The sequence below is a fragment of the Solea solea genome, chromosome 18 (genome assembly GCF_958295425.1).
Source record: "Solea solea chromosome 18, fSolSol10.1, whole genome shotgun sequence".
In the NCBI taxonomy this organism is placed as follows: Eukaryota; Metazoa; Chordata; class Actinopteri; order Pleuronectiformes; family Soleidae; genus Solea; species Solea solea.
Window position 1 is genome coordinate 21,852,859 of NC_081151.1, and position 14,119 is coordinate 21,866,977.

Genomic DNA, 14,119 nt, shown 5'->3' on the forward strand with positions numbered 1-14,119 from the left:
ATTGGCGTAGGCCTAGTCTACGCACATCAAGCAATGCAGGGCATGGAACAGTAGGTGGCGTCATAATAAGGGGAGACATTTAAATAAATATCAACTACACTTTCAATGACCCATGACTATTTATATTTAGACATTCAAGGACTTCAAGGACTCGTAGGAACCCTGGTCCTTTATCTATGTGCGTGTAAGAGGAGGCGCTCGCCGTACCGATCTCGCCGCGCGTGCTCTCGTCGTTGAGGGAGCCGAACGCGATGGCGGGGAGAAGGATGGCGATGTAGAGGAAGATGGCCGTCGTCATGTACTTCAGCAGGGTTTTATTACTGCCGACGATACCTGAGGAGAGAGAGAGAGAGAGAGAGAGAGAGAGACATAAACACAAACACATGAGTCATATTCACCTCATAACAGAGCGGGGGAGGGGCTCAGCGGCTCTAATTTGAAAATGACAAATACATTAGCAGGGTTCATCGTTCAGTGGCGACGTGGAACATCCCATCAGTTACAGTAAAACCATTCTACAAGGACAAACACTGCCCACTCCTTTATTTCACTTTGGTGTTATCCATCATTTTTGTCGCAGCAGCTTTCATCCAAATGATGGATAACTCCACCCCCCCCCCCCCCCCCCCTTTTTTTTTTTTCTTTCTTTACACTTTAATTGGGCTCTAATGTGATCACACTGATTCTGGTCCTGTGACCTTCATCACATGATCATTATCCGATGACACTCACAAGACAGAAATATCTGCCATCTTATTTTTATTACAGCCAAATTAATGGGAAGCGGCAGCAGAGGAGGAGAATCCAGCTTCGGGGAACTGGACGTTAATAATTCTTATTTATTACAGTCAAGGTCAACGGAGTCAACTGACCTCATTTTCTTTCTTCCTTCTCCTCCTTTCAAAGGTACAGTCAACGGGACGTTTGTGTTTTTTTTGGCATGATTGCTCAATAATTCCATAATTACTTTTCCAACGTAATGTAAATCAAGGAGAGAGACACTTTGAAACCTCTGGTTACAACCTTTGCACATTCTGACAGCAAGAGAGAGGAAGCTTCCACCACGACGACTCGTTCAGAGGAGAAACTGTAACTCAAACACGAGTGTCGCACAGATGGTTGTTCGGCTTCATGTAAGTCCCACACCTTATGACTTATCACCAGCCCTTATGAATAATATAAATATAAAAATAGAAACATTAGGGCCATTTGAGGGAGTAAACGACTCTATAGCGCCCCCAGAAGTCAGGTCATGGTCAGACAAAAGTCGTCAGATTGGGACGAAATTTGACAAGTGTGTCGGGCTTACTCCAAAGTTTCTTGAGGAATTTTTTGGGGAATTTTGACGCGAGAAAAAGTGGCAAAAAAGTTAGATATTTGATTTGTTTCTATTGTTTCTAAGTCGCACATAGTTGTTCCGATTTGAACCAACATTTTAACCTAGCACGTTTGAGCTAGCCACGTCAATGTGTTCTGGACAAGTTCATTATTAAAAGCGATCAAAAGTATTTTCTCTACGTCAAAAGGCTTTTCCTTCCTTGGCTGCAGTTGCAATTGTTGTTGTCGGGCCATTTTTCCCCCGTATAAGAGTAAAAAAATCGGACAAGATCCTCAACTGAGGGTAAGTAACGCACGGTAAGTTAACTTGAAGTTAACTCATATTTCTGCAGCTTTAACCATAGATCATGTGTTTGCTACTCCAGATTATAATCTGATGAGTCTGAGACTGTGGTGGTAATAGAGAGGCCAGTGGTCGTGCGCTGATGTGGCGGGACATCAGTCAGTAGGTTCTTTTTTGGGAACATATGGCAGCAGTGAGAGATCAGAGACGGCCATTTTAGCTGGGGAAGACCCTGGATGTGGCACAGATGCAGCACAGATGTGTCCGAGGCTGAGGGGTGACAGATAAACGAGGAGCTGCCAGAGACGCCCTGCAGTGGCATAATAAGGGAGATGATTCACTTTCACTACGAGTCCAAGTCCAGCCTACCATCTGTGAAGTCAGAGGGGTAGAACGGCAGCCTGCGGCACAGGTCCTCATAAATCCCTCGGCCGGCTCTGAAGAAGTCTGTACACTGTGGACAGAAAGATGGAAGGTTAGATCTTTCAGCAAGGACACCGAGTCGCCACGATGTGAAACAACTTATTAAAAAGGAGATCAATTTTGCTTTTTACGACTCAAGTCTGGTCACACCCCCGTGTTGGCAGGAAAAGGTTCTGAAAAAAACCACCGTCTTTTATGCTTTTAGAGTGGGTGATTCCACCGGCGCTCCTTTGAACGTAATTAGAATAATCAAACCTAACGAGGTAGTCAAAAAGAAAATCTTAAACCGCATAATAGCGAGCAAAGAAAGCAGAGCAGCATGGGCCTGATTTAAAAAAACGCAGAAACATCTCAAGAATGACGACGGAGACGATTTAGAGTATTTTTAGAGACGTCGGGAGCAGGCGGAGGACATTAGTTGGGAAATGACGATGTAATTCAGACATGAAGGGTTTCCTAAAAAAAGAAGCAGCTTTCAGGTTACAGAGGCTGTGATATTTAAGTAAACACGGCATTATAGAATTAAATTTCACTACGAGTAGGTGTCGCCTTAGGGAAAAATAACGTCCGCCTCATTTGTCACCTAAAAAACTTTTGGCAGTTTTTTTTGCCAGAACGAGGCCATTTATCTCGACGCCAACATAAAAACAAACACCAGCATCAGCATTTTGTGTTTATGATGGGTTTTTTTTCTTTACGCTTGTTCAACGAGGGCTTTTCATCCATTAAAGCCCCCTCTATACATCATGGAATCATCCATTATACGAGTGTTTACTCTGTGCTTGGGTCGGATTAACAAAAAATTAAATCTTACAGAGGAATTACGGTCCACCTGCTCGCCATTTGTCCTGAAGGATGGGAATTTTGGGAGGTTTATTTCCTATTTTTATTTTTTTTTTCCTGTACAGTATATCCCTTGTTCATCGAGTGGCACTGAGCCTTTGAAGCCCGGGGATAAACACCTAACAAGAAACAAAATAAAATAGAAAATCACAAGGGGGGGAAATGTCTGTGAGCTCTGGTCTGTCAACGGCAACACTGGTCCATGGCATTGAGCACAGCGTGTGTGTGTGTGTGTGCGTGTGTGTGTGTGTGTGTGTGTTGCTAAGGGCTGGCGAGTTTTGACAGCACTGTGAGAGATGTAAGGTCATTTACCCACTGAGGAGCCCTGGCAGGAGTTGATGCTGATTGATTGGGGAGAAAGAAAAGACGGAAAAGTCGAGCCTACTGAGCGAGGATGAGGAGGAGAGGAGGAAGAGAGGATGAGGGCAGTCAAAAATGTGATGGAAGAGATGCCTTTGCCTTGTTCGAGAGAGGGGATCTCGGGAAAGACGACCAACGTCAAAAAAAACCCACGGTGATTTCTTTGTCAGCGTTAAGAGATTAAAATTTAAGGGATTAAAATCACACCTGTTAATCCCTCACACTACAGGATAATTTGGCCAGATAATCTGTTCAAATCGAAATCTGGCCAATAATCTTCTAAAGTGGGGAGTGTTTTTTAACGGAAAGCATCATTAATACACAATAAACACAAAATGTGACATAAACAGTTTGTTTCTTAACCCGTGGAGCTCACACACCTTGAGCGGTTTGTGACTGTGGGGGTCGGTCTCCTTCCCCAGAGCGGTGGGTTGCTGGTTGGTCGCCGTCAGCTGGTGCCTCTGGAAAACCAACGCCTCCTTGAACTCCTCCTGCGTCTTGGTCTCGAGCAGCTTCTGCCGGAAGGAGATGTCGGAGAAGAGCGTGGCGAACGTCCGGCCCAGCTCCATCGCCGTCTTGGTGCTTTTCTGTCAAAACGGCAGACACGAGTACTGTAGTTGTGCGTTTGTGTTGGAATGAGTGACATCTAATGGTGAAACTGTAGAAGGCAACAAATGATCGCTACCTGAGCGTTTGCGACTTGTAGCTAAAACAGTTTACGGCAGTTTTTGGGGGATTTTGTATCAAATAATTAGATTTTGGTACCAAAACTGTCACAGGAAGCAGCTCCACTTTGGTACATGTGTAGAACTAAACGGGTTTCTAGTACTTTTCCCTTTGACAAGTGCACCGGGGGAACTACGGTGGCCTTCATAAACCAGAAAGGACAGCCACTTTTCCGCTAGCGTAGCGAGCTACCGCTTCACAAATGCAAACCAGCTGCTTTTGTCTGATCAGGCTGCTGAAGAAACCACAAAATGGCCGCCTCTGTAAAACAAGGCCCTTGCCTTAAGTAGCTATCAAAGGGCCGAATCTAAGGCTACGAATAGCAACTCATTTTATTACACACTTCAATTCAATTCGTGGAACTGTGCATTGTGTGCCATAAAATGAGCTGAAGGACAAACAAGTCGAGAAGAAGAGATTCAGGTAATAATTCTCAAGAGTTTCTTCTCGACAATCACTGCAGAAAGAATTTCAAAAATATGTCTTTCTCCGGTTAATGTAAGGTTCCTGTAACAGACACACTCGATATAAAGCATTTGTGGGTCATTTGTTTGTCTGAAGTTTAGCAGGACTACTCAAAATAATCGAATGGACTCGTTCACGTTAGAATTTGGTGGACGGGTGAGGGACAGGAATTTTAATTTAGCTTTTTGTGAAGACTTCTTGTGGCACTCTGGGAACACTTGGTGAATGAATTGCTCTTTTAAGAGATGATCAATCAGTTCGATTTCTGCCTCTCGGCCCCTTCGTGACGGCAACCTGACTATTTTTGGGTTGTAGACAAAACAAGACATTTATTTCAGGATGTCACGAATTTTAAGGGCATACATTTTTCATTGTTATGTGATATTTTATGGTCGAAGAAAATAATACATTAATCAGTACTGAAAATAAGTAACTAACTCTGACAAATATCCTTCACAAAATGGACTAAATCTAACACAAAGCAACAAATCTGGGTTCGACATAAAGCACGAGCATGGACATGTAGGTAGATTTGGAGGTTTGGAGCCGGGCCCTTGTCAACAAACCCACATGTGGGCACAAATAAGGCTGTCCCCAGTCACAAAGAGCAACAGAGCGACGCTAATGTGCTTCTGGCACGGCTGCGACAGCGTCCCGGTGCCAAGGAAGGCCTTGTTAAGCAGGTGGTGATGAAGCCAGCACAGGCGGACTCACGCCGCGTACAGTAGCAGCTGCAGCAAACAGAATCTGCAAAGCCGCTGAGCTTAAATGCAAAGTGGGAGCTGAATTTCAACCACAACGGAGAGAGAAAAGAGTCGGACAGAATCTCAGTTAAAACACAGCTCGCATGCAGCGATGGGTGACATCTAAAAAGCCTCACTACCCCTCTCAAAAATGTCTTGACAAGAGGTCGTCAATGGATATTTTAAAGTATTTTAAAGTATATAATGTTTTTAAAAGTCCATCATTGTTGCTTATCTCTCTCTCTCTCTCCAGTCAAGGCAACTGCTGGACAGTTATGAGATGAAGAGACAGATGGTCCTTGCATTTATTGATAAAAAGGCTCTTTTTTCTGCAGATTTAATGAGATTTATTCATTTATATATATATTAATATGAACATTTTGTGCTACGTTAAAGTGTTCTTCTTTCCTTTTGTCAATGAAATAAATAAATGCAGTTATTTGTGTGCATGAAAACATGGACGTAAGTGCAACTCTTCCTTTCTGTGTTTTAGAAACTCCAGTGTTTTATACTGAGAAGGCATCGTTTGTGCATCTTTGACATGATTTCACTTTGATCTAAACGTTCTTTTTCAGCGTGAAGCCACGGAGTTCACATCCACTTCACTGTCTTGGTTTGGTTGCCATGCCGACATTTTGCAGAAAAACAACTAACGGGACAAATTCGAGAGTATTTAAAAGCCAAAAGACAGGATTTTGACGAGGGATTTGTCAAAGTTGTGAAGATCACTGGTTTTATTAATGAGGCTGACTGGGAGGAAAAAACAAACAGGAACGTGGGTGTGAAACATGAGTAACGCTCGCTGCTGCAGATATCGAACACACCTTCCACAAACTGCTAAAAGAGCGACAAGGACAACAGGACGTTTGAAGGTGCTTTAAGGCTTTAAGTGTGTTAAGTAATTGTAATTTTACGTTACAGCAGGGGTGTCAAACCGGCGATTAGACTCTAATATTAATGTGAAATACTATATTTTTCACTGCCAGACACCTGTGACTAAATTAAAGGCTTAATATTGTTGAAATTGCACTTTATTTTCTCAAGAAATGTCTTGTTTTGTAAAAAAGATACTTCTTGTTCTTGTTGTTCATTGGTTATTATGCTGTTATTTTACTAGTATTTGTTTTGATTTATTATGATTCAATGTGGTTCATTGCCTCTTGGCGTCCATGCCGTGGAGTGGAACTTTGCCCCGCCCCATTTGAGGCCCCACCCCCTTGAAGTGTCTGTTACACAGGTGACCAAATATCATTTTATACGGGAAAAGTCAAGACGTGATTCCGTGTTCAGGCACTCTCCTGCGAAGGTTTGTTTTGATGATGAAGATGGAAGTCTTGGTCTTTCAAGAGCTCCCGAATATAAAATTGCAAAAAAAACAAACAAAAAAGGGTAAAAGTTTACCAAGAAATCATCTTCCTCTTCAATTTTCTTTCCCCCCGCAACAACTCGTGTTGTAAATGGAAGTGAATGGGAGGTCTGGTCAGCACTCTCTGCACTTTTTAGGTGATTTAAGGAAAAAGTGCAGGTCGTACAAGAGTGAAAACAACACTCAGGGGTGAGAGGGAACAACCACGCCAACGTTTCTATGAAAACAATTAGTTGTGACGTCCCCACAACTGCTTCCTGTCTCTGAGGCTGCTTAACTCTGAGGAACCAAAGGGCCTTTTATTTTGGAAAGTACAGTGAGGAAGAGGAACAGCAGCGTCACAACTTTCAAAATAGTCATTATTATATATTTGACTTTAGAACTGATTACCAATTGGTGGAGGTTAATCGTTTCACCCTTGATGTTTAACAGAGAGCTTTTTGTCCGAGTCATGTCAGAAACCACAGACGCTATAAAACGCTCTAAATGGTAGGCGATGGAAAACGCTCCACCCACTTATGCTAGATTACTGCCGGGATGTATTTGCCAACCAAAGGAATTCCTATTATCATTATCATTATGTCCCTTAAAAGATTATTTTTACAGAAGCAGAGACCATCAAGAATAATTGAGACATGATAGTGATTTATGTTTACTCCAGGCTCAGATTAATGTCTCTGAGAACGCCATTAGTGGTCGTAATGGCCGCCTGTGTGACTGGAATGATGAGGGGAGAAACACACAGTCTGTGGAATAAAGAGATAGAAACCAAGGGTGGAGCTAAGAGAGGGGGTGGAGCTTCCAGTGTGTGACATCTGCTGTCAGTCACACCAAACACCAAAAGCATCGTTGAATTTACTTTGATAAAAGGGATTTTACCAGAAACCAGTGATTAAGACCATGGTTTTCAAACTGTGCTACGTGTAGAAAATTAGACAAATAACAACATAAATAAAGAAATACATTTCTCTTTACCAGTGTGTGAAGTATATGTGAGGAAGGAGGAGGAAGAGGAGAGAGAAAATGATCTTACTGGGAATAAATCTGCCTCCTGTGGAGTGTGGAGCTGACTTTGCTCGGGTGGGATTATTTCCTTAGGTAATACTTGCTGAAGCTGACTCATTTTCTCAAACGCCTTCACTAAAATCTGTTCTTTGTCCACAATGCGAGTAAATACAATTTGCATTTTGCCTGATATGAACCGCTTTGCTGTGTATGACTTTGGCTTCAAGTGGTTAAGTGGATTTTGGACTGGACTTCTGTTGTTTGTGAGTTCTCTTGTCTCCCCAGTGCACGTCACAGGATCAGATTTAATCAGACTTACATGTAAACAGACTTCCTGTTGCACCTTCCAGACCCTGAGACTACAACTATGTTCCCTCAGATCTTTTTTGGGCAGATTATCTGGGCATATGTGGGCGGATTTTTTGATTTCTCGACATGACTGACGTATCTGCACGGGTTGCTCTGGTAACAAAGTAAGTGCGTGGTATGGAAATGTGACACAAATGCAAGAAGTGCACCTCTTTCACTATTTCTGACATTATTTGTGTTGTTGTTGTTGTTGAGTGAGGCGTTAAGAGTGACGCAAAACATGATAAACTGTCGTTTTTTTGCAGCCAGAACGTTCAGACTGAGACTCATGTGACGGAATCTGATCTCAAAACACCACCAAATATGGTTTAAATAGAAATTCTACCGAGTTTCCTTTAAAAATAAAAGTGCATATTCAGGGATTCGAGGAGTTAAACTTACATGGACAAATATTGTCAATGATACAAAACACAGATGAAAACATAATGAATGAAAGAGGAACAAGATGGTGGCTTTAAAAAAACCAAACAAACCACCAAAGGCTGATAAATGCCATGGATCATTCGGGCCCTGTGGGGGCGGCACTCACCATTTTGAGCGGGGCCAGTATCAAGATGACATAGCGGACCTCGCAGCAGTTCTCCCCCCAGTTCTGCGGCCTCTCCAGGCGCGAGATGCACACGTGACGCCTCTGGAGATGCTTCACGTTGCAGCTGGAGGAGAGAGGGAGGGAGGGAGGGAGGGAGGGAGGGAGGGAGGGAGGAGAGAGAATGGCGATGTTTTTATAAATGTCAACACTTCACCTTACCGGCATCACCCTTCAATTCCATAGATTAACCTCTTTCTCTACAGCAACAGTTGGGCAGTATTCAAATGTCCTGGATGAGTCAATTTTCTCTCTCTCACACACACACACACACACACACAGAAGACTGCACTGACCTCCATTCATTAAGTGTTTTCTCTAACCGTAACCATAAACCAGTGAAGGTCTAACCCTGAAACTTAACCTAACCACAAATCCAGCTCCTCAGGAATGAGGTTCTGCCTCATTGGGACCAAGTTTTGGGTCTCCATGAGGACTTAGACACCTCACAATAACCTTAATCATAACAACTAAACCCAACACCAACATAAACCCAACATAATCTTTAAGTCTTAACCCAAAAACAGCCATGTCCTCACAAAGACGCATGTACAAGCACACACACACACACACACACAAACAAACTTGTTTTCATATCTTTGTGAGGACACAGCATTGACATAATGCATTCCGTAGCTCCTTCCCCTTACCTTAACCATCACAACAGAGTCCCTAACCTTAACCCTTAACCTCCCTCTAACCTAAACCCAATTCTTAACCTAACCCTAAAACCAGGTCTTAACCCTGAAAAAGCCCTTTAAAGTTGTGGGGCCAGGACAAAATGTCAAAGGTCACATTCACTTGTGGCTGCAGGTTTAACAATCACTCATTTTCAGTTGATTCTAAATGATTTAACCTGCGTGACCTTTGTTTTTAATCTGCTGTGCATCGCCACAAATGCTTCAGTGACACTCATCATAAAGTAACTGACAGATGAAAATAATCGTGAGCTGCAGCTCTTCTTTTCTGGAACTGCTCTCTTCTCTGAAATCATGCATTCATGTACAAGTGAAAGTGATGAGCAGCGCTTTAGAGACGACACTCGTCACGTGTGTGAGCTTACAGGATGCAGAGCCAGGACTGCTGGTACTGGATGCCGGTGGCCGTGGCCGTGACGCCCTGGATCGTCTCTGACAGCAGGTGAACTGTGGAGCGGAAAGAAAACAGAAAGGGGTCAGAGGTCAAACACACGTTATCTGGACCGCGATCCTCACACACTCTCATTTTTCCTTTCTTCACGCTGTTCATCCTCCTTTTTTCCCTCTGTGAGCACCAGCAATCTGTGTCATCCCGTCACGGGAAAACCACATTCATAACAGCTGCTGTCGCTTAGGATTGGGAGTATTTTATGAGTTGGACAGAAATCATTTTAGCCAAACCTGGTGCCAAGCCTCCCTCTCTCTCCCCTCTCCCTCTCTCCCTCTCTCCCTCTCTCCCTCTCTCAGCGTGATGTCTCCATCACCAGAGTCTAACGAGCTCGCCTCCCGCCTCGGACGGCGATGCCAGTCGCGGGCAGAAGCGCGGGCGTCGCGGCGGGCTAATAGCGGCGTCCGTCCGAACCCCCCGGAAGACACCGGCGCTCGTTTAAAGAGCTGCTGTGTTTACACAGAGCAAATCATTAAACATGGGAAACAGGCGGCACAGCGGCGGCGGCTGAAGCCAGCTTGTTGCTCCCTAATCAGAGGAAATTCCCTCCTGACTTCTCACACTGCAAGAAATGAATAACGCTGGGGCTTTTTTTTTTGTTGTTGTGTGTTTTTTTTAGGTGTGTGTGTGTGTGTGTGTGTGTGTTATTGTTCAGCAGCGATGATTGCCCCAAAGCCCCAGAGAAGATTCACCGTGCTTCGGCTTGCAATGTCCTCTTTCGCTCATTTGTACTCAACAAACTACAGGGAGGGAAATGTTTTGTATCTTCAAACAGCGGGAAGCGATGATTCCCATATCATTCCGATTTTTCCTGCCAGTGGTTCCAATCCCCCCCCCCCCCCCCCCACCTCTCCTTCCGTCTGTCTTTGTCTTTCCCTCCGTCACTCTCCCTCTCTGTCATGCCGTCTCATCAATAAAGTATCCTCCATTCATGGCAGAAAATGATGGGCATCACCATGACAACAGTATCACAGTGCTCAAGGAGTGAGAGAGCCGGGGACGGGGAGAATGAGAGAGATGGAGGGCAGACGAGAGAGAGAGAGAGGGAGAGAGGATGAAAGAGACACAAGTAAAACAAAAAGAGGAAAATCAAACGAGAGAGAGGTGCAAGGAAGGACATGACGGATAAAAACGGCAGAGGAAAAAACAAAGAGCGTGACAAACAAGACGGAGACGAGACGAGAAGACGAGAGAGGGAGAGAGAAGTGAAGGAGATGGACTGGGATTCAATTCAATTAATAGCAGTGAGCCTGACAGCCATGTAATAATCAAAAACCATCCAATTTCTCATTGATGTGGGGAGGAAGATGGAGAGAGGGAGAGAGAGAGAGAGAGAGAGAGAGGGAGAGAGATATGCAAACAGACAGAAAGATGGAAAGATAAAGAGAGGGTGAAACCAAAGGAGACAGAGGTGAAGAAATTAAACACACACACACACACACACGCGTGGTTCCCGCGGTCGTTCCTCCTTAAATCAGCCTTTAAATAAACCCTTACAGCAGATACTGTGAGACATTAAGTGTGTCACATTTAGGTAACGCTTTATTGTAAGATTTTTTTAATATATATAATTGAATATACTAAACATAAATATTTTTTTAACATATTTTTAGTTTTTTGAAACGAACCAGAGTCTGGACACACACACACACACACACACACACACACAACGCAGGCGATTTCCTGTCTCCACCATTAGAGGTCACTGTTTGCTTCACACTCAACCTTTAAATGCTTTATTTATCTACACGGAAACACAACTTCCCCTATGTGGTCGTTTTTTTACGCACAAGACGACTCTCGGCGTTGCAGTGCGTACGTCAGGCCTGTAGGTGGTGCTGTAACGCTGCCACAGAAATGCACCAGGAATTCCGTTTTATGGTTCCCAAAACATCACTTCTATGTGGATAAAAACGCGGTGAGATCGCTAAATGGTCGACAAAGGTTCTACAGCTGCTACATCAACGAGAACTGTCACAGAGGTCCTGGAAATTCAGGCTCTCGGGTCACGAAAAATCAATATTAGACGTTACGATGTTCCAAACCTCTCCGAACTTCAATCTAAACATGAAACTGCAGACGTCTGAATGCACACGCTGAATACTGAATCAGGACGTCGTTTAAAGACACTGCAGAGCCTTGTCGTTTCACACTTCACAGTTCAATTAAACTCTAATTCTATGATGTTAAAGATGGTGTAAGAGTGGCTTTAGTTTGCTCATGCACGTCCCCTCCTTCACCCAGGCCCTGCTCATCTGCGCTCATCTAGTTATTTACCTTCAATGAAAGTATTTATATTTATATACATATATATGTATATATATATATATATATATATATATATATATATATATATATATATATATATACGATACATGAGCAGCTCAGGTGGACAGACCTGCAGATGAAGCAGAGACAGTGTTTGATATGTTGGCTGGCGTGATCAATGCGATTCCGTTAGAGACTAATTAAGACGTTACGTCGGATACTTGTCAGTTTCATCAAGATTTTCACATCGTTTCATCAGCTTTTTTCGTTCTTTTTTTTTTATGCAAACACGACCGATTCTCCGCAGGAAAGAAATAAAAAAAAAAGAGAGAGAGAAGAAGAAGAAGAAGAAGAATAACAGTCACACGTAGCATATCAAATGTGACAAACTTCAATGGAAACTGCGACAGAGGCAAGTCTGGACGGCTGGATTTGGCGTCTTTCATCTTTTTTTTTTTTTTGGGTGAATTCTTTTAGCTTCATTATCCACGCGTCTCGGCCTTTTTCCGAGGGCGGAGGAAACAGATCGCAATTTCACCCTCAAATCGCACGAGGTGAGCGTGTGAGCGTGTGAGGGACACGCGCTAAACCGGGGGAAAACACGGCTGTGTTCTAACCGACAAGAGACGGCGGCGGCACAAGGGTAGATAGATAAATAAATAAAAGGATAGAGAGATTCATGGTCTCTTTCTGTCAGTGTGTGAAAGGGCCACGAGTCCTTTCAGCCAGGAGACTCTTTACATTACGCTCAGAGGTGACCTCAATAAAACCTCCTGATCTTTCGCTGCCTAAGAGATTAACTGTGGTATCAGCCCGGCTGCTGCTGTACCTGCCCCACACACACACACACACACACACACACACACACACACACACACACACACACACACAGACACACACTGGGAGAAAAGAAAATGGTTCCCTTCAAAGCATGGGCTGTGGTGGTGTTGAGAGCTTTGAAGGAGGTGATTAAAACCTCCCGTACAGGAGCGCGGCACACGAGACACTTACTGTGTATGAGGTGATCCGTCACGACCAATCACGACACAATGATGCGATGCTGTCACATGCTGATGAGGAGCACCACAGGGACTGGGTCAGCGGCGCTGGAATCTGCTTTTTTTTGTTTTTTTTTTAAATCCCCGTCTCCACTTACTGTACGTGGAAATTAGATTACCCCTCCGCAGCCAAATCAAACATCGCCCTCCGTGGATATAACTCAAAGTCAAGGATACCGCGTACGACGTCCAACAGATGAAGCGATCTCAACATGAGAGACCTTCTAATATTTCCTCCTTGGGAATCAATCAAACCGATATTCCCTGTATTGGTCACACGGAACACGGAATTTTCAGATTGTACCGTTCACATTTATCGCCAATTTGCCAGGTAGACGGACTTCCTCGCTGACTTTATTCCAAGCATTCTCGTCCTTGGTGGGGGACTCGACGTAGACTTGAGTAAAGTCACTCGAAATGACTCGACTTATGGAATATTTACATTAACGTTACAAAAAAACACAGAAAACGTTGGGCGCCTGCTTTTGCGGCCTTACGTACAAACCTGGCAACCGTCACCTCAAATCCCACCAATGAAAGTAAGACAGGAAGTCCGTTAGTTGCCATTTTAATCCAACGCAAGTTAACGTCTCATCTCCATCTTCTATATATAGAATATATATAGACTATAATTTGACATTTCATCATAATAATATTTTTGCAGTTTTTTGTAAAAGATTAAGTTTGAAAATTCATGGATAACAAGCATTGAAAATACAAACTGGTGTGATTTAGATAATTAATAATGTCGTTAATTGCACTGGGCGGTGGTCTAATACATTTGTCCGCGTCGTTTTCTTTTCTTGCCCCAAAGGCATCAATCAAACAATTTGAATGTTATCACTTCAGTCTTAATCTTAGAGGATTCGATAATTGTCTTTCTGTCTTTCTTTCTCTTTTAAACGGGGTTTCACACAAAGCCTTGATCAGGCGACGGGAGGACGAGTGGAGCGGACGGCGACTCCGCTGATTGGAGGGTCAGCTGAAGAGCCGCTGATATCTGTGACGGAGCGGACGGGCGCACGCCGCTGTCTGTAATCATCTGATTTGACTCCATGCATCGACCCAGTCCCGAACGTGGAGACGAGCACAGACGGCACACTGATGGTGATTGGTACAGAAGCACAAAAAAAACAAAAA

At 43.7% G+C, this 14,119-nt stretch overlaps 1 protein-coding gene across 5 annotated transcripts in view; it reads right to left on the bottom strand.

Annotated features, from left to right (window-relative positions):
- slc4a11 (solute carrier family 4 member 11) overlaps positions 1–14,119 on the bottom strand; it is a 103,035-nt gene that overhangs the window by 14,426 nt on the left and 74,490 nt on the right. For all 5 annotated transcript variants that reach the window (XM_058614706.1, XM_058614711.1, XM_058614709.1 and 2 more), the window contains 5 exons: positions 9,571–9,652; positions 8,451–8,574; positions 3,628–3,834; positions 1,991–2,075; positions 208–333 (listed from right to left, as the gene is read on the bottom strand). In XM_058614706.1, coding sequence (XP_058470689.1) covers positions 208–333; positions 1,991–2,075; positions 3,628–3,834; positions 8,451–8,574; positions 9,571–9,652 — 624 coding nt within the window. The remainder of the gene's footprint in view (positions 1–207; positions 334–1,990; positions 2,076–3,627; positions 3,835–8,450; positions 8,575–9,570; positions 9,653–14,119) is intronic.